The sequence below is a fragment of the Bison bison genome, unplaced genomic scaffold (genome assembly GCF_000754665.1).
Source record: "Bison bison bison isolate TAMUID 2011002044 unplaced genomic scaffold, Bison_UMD1.0 scf7180017864034, whole genome shotgun sequence".
Lineage (NCBI taxonomy): Eukaryota > Metazoa > Chordata > Mammalia > Artiodactyla > Bovidae > Bison > Bison bison.
The window spans coordinates 1,400,008-1,414,913 of NW_011494606.1; the positions used below are offsets into that span (position 1 = coordinate 1,400,008).

Sequence of the window (14,906 nt, forward strand, 5' to 3'; positions counted from 1 at the left end):
CCAGCATTTATTACTTGTAGACTTTTGGATCGCAGCCATTCTGACTGGTGTGAAATGGTACCTCATAGTGGTTTTGATTTGCATTTCTCTGATAATGAGTGATGTTGAGCATCTTTTCATGTGTTTGTTAGCCATCTGTATGTCTTCTTTGGAGAAATGTCAATTTAGTTCTTTGGCCCATTTTTTGATTGGGTCGTTTATTTTTCTGGAGTTGAGCTGTAGGAGTTGCTTGTATATTTTTGAGATTAGTTGTTTGTCCGTTGCTTCATTTGCTATTATTTTCTCCCATTCTGAAGGCTGTCTTTTCACCTTGCTAATAGTTTCCTTTGATGTGCAGAAGCTTTTAAGGTTAATTAGGTCCCATTTGTTTATTTTTGCTTTTATTTCCAATATTCTGGGAGGTGGGTCATAGAGGATCCTGCTGTGATGTATGTCAGAGAGTGTTTTGCCTATGTTCTCCTCTAGGAGTTTTATAGTTTCTGGTCTTACATTTAGATCTTTAATCCATTTTGAGTTTATTTTTGTGCCAATACAGTATACTAACGCATATATATGGAATTTAGAAAGATGGTAACAATAACCCTGTGTACGAGACAGCAAAAGAGACACTGATGTATAGAACAGTCTTGTGGACTCTGTGGGAGAGGGAGAGGGTGGGAAGATTTGGGAGAATGGCATTGAAACATGTAAAATATCATGTATGAAACGAGATGCCAGTCCAGGTTCGATGCACGATACTGGATGCTTGGGGCTAGTGCACTGGGACGACCCAGAGGGATGGTGTGGGGAGGGAGGAGGGAGGAGGGTTCAGGGTGGGGAGCACGTGTATACCTGTGGCGGATTCATTTTGATATTTGGCAAAACTTATACAATTATGTAAAGTTTAAAAATAAAATAAAATTAAAAAAAAAACTGGTACAACTTAACCAATTGAAATCTAAATATTTATTCATTAGGTATATTGATGAAGTTAGAATGAAGACTGAGTTGATGTAATAAAAGAACTTCAGTACCAGCTGCTTATTAAAAAAATGTTGAGTGGTATATAGGTTAGCACGTGGTTTCAGTGCTTTCATGCACTGAATTCTTTCCATCTTGTTGCTCCACTTTCCTCTGGTATCTTTCTCAGCTACGTCATTGCAGCTGGATTGTAGTCATACCCATGTTCCAGCTAGCAGCAAAGGGAAGGAGAACTGGGGGAGCAAATGCCCGTGATCTAAGGCCCAGATTTGGAAGTGGTAAATAGCCCTTTATTCATAATCCATCAACAAGAGAAAAGTCAGTTGGTGGCCTGCAAAGGAGGCCCGGAAATGTAATCTCTAGATAACTAGTCACGGCCCAGCTGCTCCACTGTAGAAGAAGGGGAGAACAGATTGGTAACAGTCGCCACAGTCCAGCCTTCTGGCCTTCCAAATATTCCCTCAGCCCTACTTCCCACATATAGAACCTTTGCCCCCTCCCCAAGGAGAGGATACATAACCAATCCAGTTACTGAGGCCACCTCAACGTCGGGCTTCTGGGTGCTGTGCTCTTGTTGGCTCTGAAATGGCTCTTCCTGGTGCAACAATTTGTAAACTCAAAGAAAAGAAATCTACTCTTCATAATAGATAGTGATGAAACAAGAACAGGATAAATAAACTAAAGTGTCTTTCAGAAAAGGGAGAACTGGGAAATACACAGCAATCACTAATCAATAGCAGGTATCAAATGCTGCTGAGCAAAACATGCAAAGGCTTTCAGCTGAGGTCTTGGAGTAAATTTCTTGGTTAACTGCTCCATGTGCCCCCCTGGTTCTGTTTCCTGTGAGAAATCCCTTGTCATTGTCATCTGTGGGCCCTAGCGCTGCCATCTCGGAGGTCTTACTTGTCTATTGTCCTCTAAGACACAGATAAACTAATAAATGCTGGAAGGTATGCCTTCTATAAAGGCAGCTTAAGTGCAGGAAGAGTTATTGGTTTAGCTGCCTGGGCTTTTGGATTTGGGGATAGTATATTCATTCCCTCAAAACCTTGGTAAGTTTCTCGCCTGTTTGTTGCCAGCCACTTTCATATACCAGAAACCATTTATTTTCTAGACATAAAAATTTTAACCCTCCTTTATTTCTTGTCTTTATTTCTAGAGTCATGATTCTCTACCTCATTTTATTTTTTTGGCCAAAATTTAGAACATTTATTTATTTATAAAATGTTCCATATAGTGTAGAACATTAGATTAATTTACAAGGTTTTAAAAAATTGTTATTGGAGTATAGTTGATTTATAGTGTACAAGTGTACAGCAGAGTGAATCAGTTATGTATATTGCCACTCTTTTTTTTTTTTTTCAGACTTTTTCCCATATAGTCCACTATGGAGTATTAAGTAGAGTTCCCTGTGCTATAGAGTAGGTTCTTATTAGTTATCTATTTTGTGTAGAGTGGTGTGTATATGTTGATTCCAACCTCAGTTTACCCCTCTCCTCCATCCCCTGGTAACGGTCAGTTTGTCCTCTATGTCTGTGTCTCTGCTTCTGTTTTGAAAATAAGTTCATTTGTTCTCTACTTCATTTTAATACTGCTGTCTCAAAGTCATCTGAAATAACAGTCTTGTATAGGAATATAGTATCCTCAATTTGATCTTTATTCCAGGACTGGACCTTTTTTTTTTCCCCCCTTTCTTTATTTTCCTTATTGCACAGTCTTTGAGAAAAGTTGTGCCAAGCAATAATTTTAGATCTTGCTGTTTGGTATAGAGAAATAATTGGCTTCCTATACCTGTGAGGTCCCAAATATCTAGGCACTCTGTTTGCTTCCAACAGTGTGCATAACTAATTCTTGCTTAACCTCATCACTTTCTTAAAATCCCTTACTAAAAGCAGTAAGCAGCTGTCAAGATGTACTAAAATTTTGGCTCTTTTCTTTTGCTTCACCTAGAAAGGTTCCATAGTTGCATGGTGTACCTTTTAAATTGGAACACAAGATAAATCTAGCAAATGTTTTGCTACAGCGTGAGAAAAATCACAAGGTTCCTAGCCTGAAATACATTTTACTGACTACCTAGTATCCATCCAGTAAACCAGTGACATATAATTTAGTTATTTGTTTAGTTATTAGCGGCACCTGACTCCCAATAGCAATTTTTGTCTTGATTAGGGACAAGATTCTACCACTGTGACAAAATAACATTGGCTTTAAAAAAAACACAGTTTCTTTCATGTCCCAGCCCTGATGATCAGATTGGCTTGTTCCTCTGCTCCTTATGGTCCTGCAGGGACCCGGATTTCTTCCATTTTGCAGTTCTGCCATTGCCTGGGGTGTTGTCCTCTTTTAAGGCTGAAGCTGACTGCAGGTATCTGTTTTCCTGCTAACAGGAAAGAGAAAGATTATGGAGGAATGTATAACCACATTTTGCAGCCCTAGCCTCAGAAGGTAGCACACATCCCTCCAGTCAGACTCAACTGGCACTACCTAACTCATGTAGTCTTGCCTGCATGCAGAGGAGACCGGGACCTATGGTCTAGGTGAACCACGCTGTGACCGGCACAGTTATTACCACGGAAGAACGGAGAACAGCTAACATTCTCCATCATAGCACCTCTAATACTGACTTGACTTATGCAGTATGGTATAACTCTCAAATTTTTTATCCATTACATTTGTTCATTTTTATTTGGACCTGAATGGTTGTTCGTTTCATAATTCTGGAATTAATGTATTTGATTTCAGTTTTATCTTTTTTAAAAGGTTGATGGTATATTTTATATAAAAGATTGCTGGATTAAAGACATCAGAAATGAAAAATTTACTTGATTTTTTTAATGTATGTTTGGTTTTACTTTATTGAATTTTACCAAAAAAAAAAAAAAAAAGAAAATTAACTTAGTTGTTTCGTACAGATAACCTAATATCAACTCATAAAAATTTGTAAAAACTCATGGGAAGTATAAACACATTTTATGAATTTGACCATTTTTTCCTGATACAAAAATGAACTCCAGTGTCAATCAGAGAAGCATGATGTGACTTTGTAATATAATTTTTAGCAAAATGACCCTGCTTTTTGCATAATTAAGGTCAGACATTGCAGTTTCTGCTTTGAAAAGGGCATGTGAACTGTATGAGTCATACTCTATTAACTGTAGCTCTTCTATTTAAAAAAAAAAAGAAAGGATATGATTCTTTAAAAAAAAAAAAAAGAAACCTCAGCTAATACTTTAAGGGTCCAGTCAGTCATAGCCATATTTTAAAATATACTCTAAATAGAAAATTTAAGTTAGATTTTCATTGTCAGTGTTTACCCTTAGAACAGCAGTATATTCTTATCTTCTATAAGAATGACAGTATTCCTTGGTTCTAATAAATTATACAAAACTTACAAAATGATCTTGTCTAATCCATTTTCAGATAGAAAAATCGATGCTTATAGTGCTAAACTGAGAGTGGAGGATGTAAAGCTTGGTATTCTAGGGATTGAAGAATTTAGGCCTTATATTATAGGGTCTTGCAAAACACCACGTGTTAGCAGCAGATGTTCACCATTTATCATCTTCCTTTGTCCCTCAAAGCTATGGCAGACTGTCCTTCTAGCATACAGCTGCTCTGCGACCATGGGGCCTCGGTGAATGCCAAAGATGTAGTAAGTCACTTTATGTTTACTGTCATTTCAACTCATGGGCTCTAACTTTCACATTTTAGGAGATCTGTTGTCTTAATGCTGTCTTATTTTTTTGTTGCTTAGGATGGGCGGACACCGCTTGTTCTGGCTACCCAGATGTGTAGGCCAACAATATGTCAACTGCTGATAGATAGAGGGGCGGATATTAATTCCAGAGACAAACAAAACAGGTAATTCTTTTATCAAGGTTCCCTAGACACGAGCTGGATGCCCAGTGATCCTGTGACCTGGCCTTTCCACTCCCTGTGGTTCTCCCTTCCTTGGAATTAGCATTCACTACTTATTTTTCTTCAGAATTGGCTGAAGAAGAGGGGAGAGGGAAATAGGGGATGATGAGAGGGTGAACTCGAAATATATGCAATGACTATGGCCTGTGTTTGAGTCAAAGAACTGAAGAAAGAGGAATTATATCCTAGTTATTTTTAACTTTTAAAATAACCTTTAGTGAAATGGGCTCAAATAAGGAAGAAGAATAAAAAGCTACATCTACAATCTACTTCTTCATTAGTGAATCTTTTGAGAGTAAAGGAGTTCTCGGCTGTCCTGGAGATGGACATGTTTCAGTGTAGATTTTCTCAAGCTGTTTTCTCTCCTTTCTACCTGGGCACCATGCCACCTCCGTCTCTGAAACTGAGTTCATTTCTGTACCCCAGTACAGATTCCATTCATTTACTTCTGCATCTGTATTTGATGTTATTTTAATTGATGTACACTAACAATTTCTGTCTGTATTTCTCCCTGTCTTCTTTTCTGGGCTTAGTGTATCATGCTACTTGCTATATTGTAATTCTGATGTTTATAGTCACAGAGTTTCTGACAACAAAGTATCTAAAATATGCCCATTTCACCAGGTGAAGCATTATAATAATTTATGACAAGTTTCTGAGACTTTTATAGATGATTACTAGTAAAATTATTGGTTTCTTTTCAGTTAATTTTATTCTTTTAAACATGTATTCTATTGTTTGCAGTTCACTGGAAGTAGATAAGTATAATAGTCTTTGGATGTCAGATTTTATAGCTCTGATCGTTTTTACTGTTCAGGCATCCCAAAGGAGGAAATTCTTAAGCAGTTAAATCATTAGTGTGATTTTTAAGAAAGTGACTTTTTTTATATTACTTTGTTTTTGTGATACTATAATCTGGCTCCAAGCATGATTAATAAAATTTGATATAAAAATAAATTTTAGATCAGAGAGGTGTGATCTGGCTGATCCACGTATATAATGTCTTATTTAATAGATCTTATGTTTTTCCAAGTACGTTTGTCTCTTTTTCATTGCTGTGTTGTGCTCAGTCACGTCCGACTCTATGTGACCTGATGGATTGTAGCCCGCCGAGCTCCTCTGTCCATGGAATTCTCCCGGCAAGAACACTGGAGTGGGCAGCCATTCCCTTCTCAGGGGGTCAGGAAGATCCCCAAGGATTGAACCTGGGTCTCCTGCATTGCAGGAGGATTCTTTACCATCTGAGCCACTGTAAACTAAGAGAAGCCCTGCAAACTAAGACACAAGCACATGTTTTTATAAATGCAATGGAGTTAAAATATAAAATAAAAATATGAAGTCAAATCTGTGTGTGTAACAATATAGCTTTTTAAAGTCATATCTGTTCTTTAAGAATGGGGCCTCTGAAAGAGATTTCTGAACTGTTTTTTGGATCCTCCTTATGGTCTTTTATTCTTCCGTCTTCCCTTGTAGGACTGCTCTCATGCTAGGATGCGAGTATGGTTGCAAAGATGCAGTAGAAGTCTTAATCAAAAACGGTGCTGACGTGACCTTGCTGGACGCCCTTGGCCATGACAGTTCTTACTATGCAAGAATTGGTGACAATCTGGACATTCTAACCTTACTGAAGACTGCATCGGAAAATTCCAACAAAGGTACCAGCAGTTTTCTGTCATTAGCAAAGTGCTAGTTAATAAAGCGTGCTAATAAAGAATAGCTTTTTAAGATTTACATGGTAGAGCTACAGTATTTGTAAGGGGCAAAACACTCCTTACCTTAAGCAGTACTGGTTCATCTCCCTCTCTACCTGAGCTGTGCGGGTTTACACTTTAGTCACTCATTTTGAGGCAGTGTGTGTTACATTTACTGTCTAGCTTATCCAGTCAACCCTACTCTACTGTGGAGTAATTAAAGAACTGAAAAGAAAGACCCAAATAAAGGGTTTTACTAATACATATTTTTTGATGAGGGGTGAGGGATTTAAGGTCTTATACTTAAAAAGTTTTAAAGAATCATTGTTTAAACGTGTATATAAAATATTCAACCAAGATTTATTGAATACTTGTGTCAAGTACATTTCTATGCTTATTAAAGAGAAATTGGAAATTACAGAAAAACACAGCAAGTAAAATTAGCCACTCATTCTGCCACTTGCCTGGTAGCTCAGATGGTAAAGTGCCTGCCTACAATATGGGAGACCCGGGTTCAATCCCTGGGTTGGGAAGATCTCCTGGAGAAGGAAATGGCAACCCACTCCAGTATTCTTGCCTGGAAAATCCCATGGATGGAGGAGCCTGGTAGGCTGCAGTCCATGGGGTTGCTAAGAGTTGGACATGACTGAGCGACTTCACTTTCACTTTTCGCTTTCATGCATTGGAGAAGGAAATGGCAACCCACTCCAGTGTTCTTGCCTAGAGAATCCTAGGGACGGGGGAGCCTGGTGGGCTGCCGTCTATGGGGTCACACAGAGTTGGACATGACTGAAGTGACTTAGCAGCAGCAGCAGAATCACTTCCTAGAAATTGAGTCAGGTGGTTTCAGGTTATGCACATTTCTTTAAGCTTTTGATATATATCAACAAGTTGCCTTCTCATTTAGGAGTGTTTTCAATTTTTCATTTTTCACCTCCCTCCCCTCCCTAGCATTGCATATTATCTACATGGATGTTATCATAGGAAAAAAATACTGTACCAATTAGATAGGCAAAAGTGATGTTTCACTATTGTTTAATTGTAAGGTAGTAAGCTATAAAGAAACTTAGAAATTTATTTCTTTAATATTGACTTAATTATATAATTAGGGAATGGAAATCTACCTGAGTTAACCTTCTGTCTCACTGTTCCTCTTTCTCCTCTCTTTCCCTCTCTTTAAATCTTCAGGGAGAGAACTTTGGAAGAAAGGACCATCTTTACAACAGGTTAAAAATTATGTATATTGTACAATTTAAGTGAAGTGCTTAGCAAACCTGGTTAATAGTTATGTTTAACTGTTTTGAGTTTAAATTAATGTTGTTCTCTCTTCTCAGTTAATCATGCCCATGTAGAACCTAGGTCATGAGATCCTGAGGCTTTATACAGATACTGTCACTCAGCTTGAGACAGTGGGTCTGAATTACAGTGAATATATCCAGTGGGCAATAAGCAACCTCCTGATCGCTGAACATCCAGCACTTTCAAGTGTGAAATGTTGCGCCTTGTTGAGATTCTTTGATGATGAATGTTAGGCTGGCAGACTGTAGACAGCTTCCTATTCTCGCTTAGTAACAGAACCAAATATATCCTGATGTGGGAAAATTCTGTCAGTGCAACAAGAAGTGAAGAAAACAATTCAACAAAGATTATGTATGTGATTTCAATGCCACTGTTAACATTTTGGTTTTCTTTTTTGCTGTGTGTATTTAATTTAATGAGGACTTGACTTTAAAAGGGGCTTCCCTTGTGGCTCAGCTGATAAAGAATCCGCCAGCGATGTGGGAAACCTGGGTTTGATCCCTGGGATTGGAAGATCCCCTGGAGAAGGGAAAGGCTACCCACTCCAGTATTCTGGCCTGGAGAATTCCATGGACTGTATAGTCCATGGGGTCGCAAAGAGTCGGACACAACTGAGCAACTTTCACACTGACTTTTAAAAAAACACAGTACATGAAGTAATTCATCCCTTGCACTAACTTAATTATCAGATCACTACTTAACCCTGGTTTTGTGTCTCAGTAGATGTCTGATTATTTCCCCTGATCTCTGAGTTAAAACGAGTGGGGTTGCTTTACGCACTCTAACCATCTTGCCCAAAGCTAGTGTAGGCAACTCTCCTCTTCTGCTGGCTGTTCCCTTCCAGGCTTTCAGCTTTTCTCTAGTGAGAAGGACCTGAACACTTCCAAACCCTGAAGAGAAAGTAATCAGGTACCTTCTCAGCCATCCTGTCATCATTCTGCATCATTTCTCTAGCCTGCACCTGAATCTGAAAGCTATATGAAAGCATGCTGCCCTTTCAGTCCATCAGAATTAAGTGATATGTCCATGCATGGGTCATGTCTGCTGTCACTTTTTTTCCATCTGGAGCAGCTGTCTCCTTAGATAACCTAAGTCGGGGTAGAGGGAAATAAAATGTATACTCTTATAACTGTACCAGTCATCTCACCCAGATTCAGAGAAAAATGATTCTGAAATATACAGGTATTTAAAAGAAAGAATTATTGAATATTAATATGGGAATGGTATCTTAATGAATAAGTTATCTAAATGAATTCATGGAATTAATATTCTAAGAACAACGAAACTTAGTTATTTATTCAATACATTTTATAATAGCTGTTATAAATAGGATTTGTTTCTGAACTAAAGGGTATGTAATCCTTGTTATTAAGAAGCCTATAGTTTAAAAATAAGATGTATTCAGTTACTGACTTTATGCCCATTACTGTTCTAAGTGCGGAGAATATCAGTGTTCAAAGTCCTGCTCTCATGGAGCTCCTAGCCTAGTGAGAGAGATGAATAATAAACAAATAGGTATTTAGTATCCTAGGAGATGCTTTGAAGACCAGCAGAACAGGATGAAGGGAGGCAGAGACAGAGGGCAGGAAGCTATTTTAGATGGTGTGGTCAGGAAGTGACATTCCAGCAGAGGTCTGAAGGAAGTGAAGAGGGAGCCAGGAGCTCTGTGGGTGAAGCCTCAAGGGCAGAGGGAATGGCAAGTACCAAGCCTCTGACGAGGGAACGTGTCTAACACATCCAAGGGGCAGTAGAGGGACAGAGGGACAGGAACCAGGGACCAGAAGGGAAGGCGAGGGCAGGACATGGTATGATGAGACTGGTCAGATTCCACATGAGAACGGACCTTTGGTAGAAGCAATGAAGCTAGAAATGTAGTTTGGGCCAAACGGTGGATATGAAGTATCATCTTAATAGGAACTTTTTTTCACTCTAATTCCAAATCCAAGTTCATTTGAATGATAGTTTAAACACTTGATTAAACAAAACTCAACAAATAATGCAAAACATAATTACTTTAGAGAATTAACGCATTTACTTTTTTATTTGTTTTTTTAGCTCTCAAATTATTGTATAGATTTACAGATCAATTTGGGCAAAAAAAGGTTATTTTCTCTCTTGTTTAATGATTGTGTTGTGTTTTTATTAAAGCAAGTCTCTAAGCTGGAATAAAGTTTCAAAGCAGTAAGTGTACAGAAACAGATCATGTACCAGCCAAGTCATTTAGAAGTCTTTCATGTAGCTTTCGTCAGTGCATTGTCTGTCTCTTTCCTATCACACCCTTTGATATTTTATTTCATCAGTACTCAAAGAAATAATTTCCATATTTTCTTTCAATATTAATATAACTCTCCCTTCTCTTTTTAAATACCAGTTTCCTTGTTTTGGGAATAGTAGCTGATGCTTTTTAGTATAACTTGAGTTTTGCCTCTAGTATAAATTCTTTTTAAAATTTTGTGACTTCGGTGAAAATAAATAGTTAATAATAGAGATTTCTAAATTCTGTTATTTTTTAGTATTTAAAAACAGACTACATTTGATTCATTTAAAACCTGTGTTAAATCTTTTCCATTTGGAGTTTAAGTGGAAACACTGCCACCTTGTGTTTTGCACAGGAAAATTAGAACTTGGATAAGCTGAAAATCACTAATTGGGTATATTTCCAATTGAGGAAAATGTACTTTTCTTTATTCTCACACTTGCTAACCTGTGTTTTCATATGTTTTACCAAAGAGAAATTTGTCTCAGATGCTAGATGAAGTAAATATGAAGTCAAATCAGAGGGAGCATCAAAACATTCAGGTAAAAAGAAAAACATTGGTATCTTCCTTTGCAGAGAATTCCAGTGTTGTTTGTAGTGAGGTTTGGGACAAGAAAGGAAGCAAAAATGGGAAGTGGTGTGGATAAGTAAGGGCAGAAAGAAAAGCTTGTTATGTTTTGTGATTCTGTTTCTTGCATAATTCCTTCTAAATGAATTGACTTTTGATATGAATGTTTGTGTCAGTATTATCTTACAGTAAGTATTGTTTTAATATACATTAGGAAGTAAATAACTTTATATAACTTTTTGTTGATATAAATATGTCTGTTTTAGGCCATAAATCATACATTTGTATTTCAGAAAATTAATTGTAATGACAAAATGATTATCACTGTGAATAAAACAAAATCTGAACATTTTCTTAAATTTTAAAATTTTGACTAAAAAAATTTTTTGTTATCCACACAGTAATTTTACCTTTTATGTTCATTAAAGTGTTCAAAAAATAATTATTATTTGGGTTGCATTGGAAGATGAGCCATAATTAAATGGTTTACTTTGTGACAAATACCATTAAAATATAAGTTGAATAACCATTTCTGTACAATGAAACAAAAACAATTTGGGAGGATTTTATAGTTTACTAAGTAGTGTTAAGAAAGTGAACTATAGCCTTAAATGTTTTATCAGAGCACTGAAGTGATGATTAGGTTAACAAAGTGTAAGAATATTCTTCACTTTTTTAAGCTCATTAATTTGAGAGGTGTTTGGCAAAAGTTAAAATGACATATTCTTCTTCTATTTTCTATTTCTAGATAATGCTTTTATTTCTTATTTATTAGAATCATGATTTGCTATCTTATATATATAGTTGTGTTTATTAGTTATCATAGGACTGTAATTTTCTACATTATTTCTCATGTATAGATTTTGTTATTTAAATGTCATTGAAATTATTGTATCTTTATACTTAAAGCTGTTTGTATATGTATATGATAGTGAGCTGCTTTTAGAAATTTCTTCCTTAAGAGTTGCTCCTTTAAAGTTGGTCTAGCGCCTGTTATCTTTACTGTTGAAGGATCTGGAGATTGAAAACGAAGATCTGAAAGAGAGATTGAGAAAAATTCAGCAAGAACAGAGAATATTATTGGATAAAGTCAATGGTTTACAGCTACAGCTGAATGAGGTAAATAATCTGCACGATACCAAAAACATCCAGAACTATTTTACTGTGAGTGTTCATCATTGTCAATAACAAATTGTTAACGATCAAACCCTCCCAGCAAGTCACGGTGCCAGATGCTAAAGGAGGTAAAATCAGGTCATTGCCCTTGAGGAAACTTATATCTTATTGAGACCTTTGTGTGAAACTTAATGTCAAATCTAAGAACAGAGAACACTGTTGGTCTATGGTCGTAACACTGGAGTTGTGGGATTGGAGAGGAAGGAATGGGCAGAAGTGAGGAGGAAGAGCAAGTAAGAGTTGTAAGGAATTGATAGGTTGTCAGAAGAGTGTAAAGTGCTTGTGAACAAGGTTAGTGAGATGAATGAATGACAGTGGAGAGCACAGACGTGGTGGCACAGACATTTTCTTCTCACATCCTTGACCCCACGCTTAATGACATGCACATCTTTTTAGAAGATATTTGCTAAGCTCATGCTTCTTAAACTTTCAAGAGTGAAAATGTATTTCTTCTTCTTTTTAAATTTAGGAAGTAATGGTGGCTGATGATCTGGAAAGTGAGGTAGGATGATTAAGTTTTACTTTAAAGCTATAAAATATTATGTAAATTGAAGAGAATATTGCAGTAGAAGTTTTAAGTCCTAAATTGAGATGGAGACAGAATTTATCTTTTGGTTAATTGTTCAAAGGGAAAAACAAAACCTATGTGTGACTGTAAAATTATGTTTTGAGAATAGTGGCATGGGTTATTATAGGCATTTTGTTCTGTCTCATTTTCCATGAGACTTGTCATGAAAAGATATAAAATTCTAAGCATTATAAAGAAAATGTCTGAAAATAATATGACTTAAAACAAACCACAGAAATTTGAATTTTTCATAATGTTGTTTGTATATTTTGTATATTATTAGTATATTGGTATGAAGTTTGACTAATAGTTAAAAAATCTACCAGGTTAGAGAATTCATTAATGATAGTCCTCAAAGTAATTCTAATGCACATTTTCTGTAATACATTTCACGCACATGTATTTCAAGCACAGTATGATTTTGTACTGTGTTTATTCCTTTTCATTTCAGAAAGAAAAGCTGAAGTCCCTTTTGGCAGCCAAAGAAAAGCAGCATGAAGAAAGCCTAAGAACTATTGAGGCTCTGAAAAGTAGATTTAAGTATTTTGAGGTACAGAAAGCTTAAGTATTTTGTGTAACTTACAATGGAAGTGGTAAAGGGCTTGAAGTCAGACTTGAATTTGAATTATCACTCTCTCTTTTATAGTGTGACCTCAGGTGATTCATTTAAAGTCTCTGAGCTTTTTGCTGCTTTGGCAAAATTGGGGTGATTGTTCCTTTTCCCAGGGAGTTGTTGTAAAGGTTAAATGAAATAATTGAAATTGATTAAACCAACATTTAGTTCAGTTCCAGTTTCTCTTCCCCAACCTTCCTCTTTGTCCATTTTTACCATTTCAAAACGTCATACTTTTACCTGTAAAATTACAGTGATTCTGATGGTATTAATAAAAAGCATCATTTAAATGAATAGTGGTAATTCCAGGATTATCTCAGAAAGAGCCTTGTGCATATACAAACTTGTTTGGTGAGGGTAGTGTGTTAATAAGGTTCAGATCATATACTTATCTTTTGTTGACTCAGTTAGCTCTTAGTTTTTCCAAGACTATGTTTTTCTAAAAACTTTTAATCAAAATACAGTATACGTTAAAAAGTACATGTTAAAATGGATAAGTTGAAGGATTTTCACAAATTTCACAAATCAAACCTCCCAGATCAGGAAATAGCACATCACCTTTATCCAGAAGCCTCCTCATGCTCCCTGCACCAAGGGTGACCACTCTCCACACCTGCAACTGTATAGATGTATTTTTTGAGGCCATAATACATATTTTTATAAATGTTGTTCAGCACTGGGGTCACTGAAGAGAGTAGCCAATTCGATGTGAGTCTTTTTATTGTGAGATACAACTCCAAAATACATAACAAAAGTCAGTTTTTTCTTTGTAAATAAATAAAAAAAAGAACGGGTACTGCTATGAAGAAGAATATAAAGACAGGGATGAAACTCACAGATATAATGTTGCATGAAAGAAATCAGACGCAAAGAGCACATACTGCATCATTCCTTTTTTATGAAGTGCAGAACTAGGCACAACTCATCTATGCCGACACAAGGCTCATCTATGCCAACACATGGCTCATCTATGCTGATACAAGGCTCATCTATGCCGATACAAGGCCCATCTATGCTGATCCGGCATTCTTAGCACCTGACCATCCTTTCAAACCTTTCTTTGTACATGTGTGTGTGTGTGTGTGTGCTCAGTCTCTAAGTAGGGTCTGACTCTGTGACTCCCATGGACTGCAACCCACCAGACTCCCCTGTTCATGGGGTTTTCCAGGCAAGAATATTGGAGTGAGGTACCATTTCCACTTCCAGGGGATCTTTCCAACCCAGGGGTTAAACCCGTATGTCCTGTGTCTCTAGCATTGACTGGAGGATTCTCTACCACTGAGCCACCTGGGAAGCCCCTTCTTTGTACATAACTTGTGTTATACACATGAATTCATCAGATGGATTCTTTTTTTTTTTTTTTTTAGATGGATTCTTATTATACATCCTATTTTTTAAGTTTTTGCATTCAGTATAATGGGGACATTTTCCCCAGTCAAATGAATTTTTATGCTAGAAATGATTTTTAACCATCCAAGAGAAAATTATAAAGTGTTTATGAAAGCCGTTATTAAAAACTAAGGAATCATAATTTGTATGGAATATCCACTGCTATCTCATCTCGCTTGAAAGTCTTCATTAACTGCCACCAGCATTGCTGTATTATGTGTAATACTTAGTTCAGTTCAGTTCAGTTGCTCAGTCATGTCCGACTCTTTGCGACCCCATGGTTTACAGCACCCCAGGCCTCCCTGTCCATCACCAACTCCCGGAGTTTACCCAAACTCATATCCATTGAGTCAGTGATGCTATCCAGCCATCTCATCCTCTGTCATCCCCTTCTCCTCCAGCCTTCAATCTTTCCCAGCATCAGGGTCTTTTCAAATGAGTTGGCTCTTCGCATCAGGTGGCCAAAG

The 14,906-nt window shown here is 36.8% G+C and overlaps 1 protein-coding gene across 4 annotated transcripts in view; it reads left to right on the forward strand.

The window, feature by feature from the left end:
• Positions 1-14,906, forward strand: part of UACA (uveal autoantigen with coiled-coil domains and ankyrin repeats) — an 87,417-nt gene that overhangs the window by 56,773 nt on the left and 15,738 nt on the right. For all 4 annotated transcript variants that reach the window (XM_010834482.1, XM_010834485.1, XM_010834483.1 and 1 more), the window contains exons 6-13: positions 4,542-4,612; positions 4,715-4,821; positions 6,352-6,533; positions 7,758-7,795; positions 10,599-10,667; positions 11,705-11,812; positions 12,339-12,371; positions 12,889-12,987. In XM_010834482.1, coding sequence (XP_010832784.1) covers positions 4,542-4,612; positions 4,715-4,821; positions 6,352-6,533; positions 7,758-7,795; positions 10,599-10,667; positions 11,705-11,812; positions 12,339-12,371; positions 12,889-12,987 — 707 coding nt within the window. The remainder of the gene's footprint in view (positions 1-4,541; positions 4,613-4,714; positions 4,822-6,351; positions 6,534-7,757; positions 7,796-10,598; positions 10,668-11,704; positions 11,813-12,338; positions 12,372-12,888; positions 12,988-14,906) is intronic.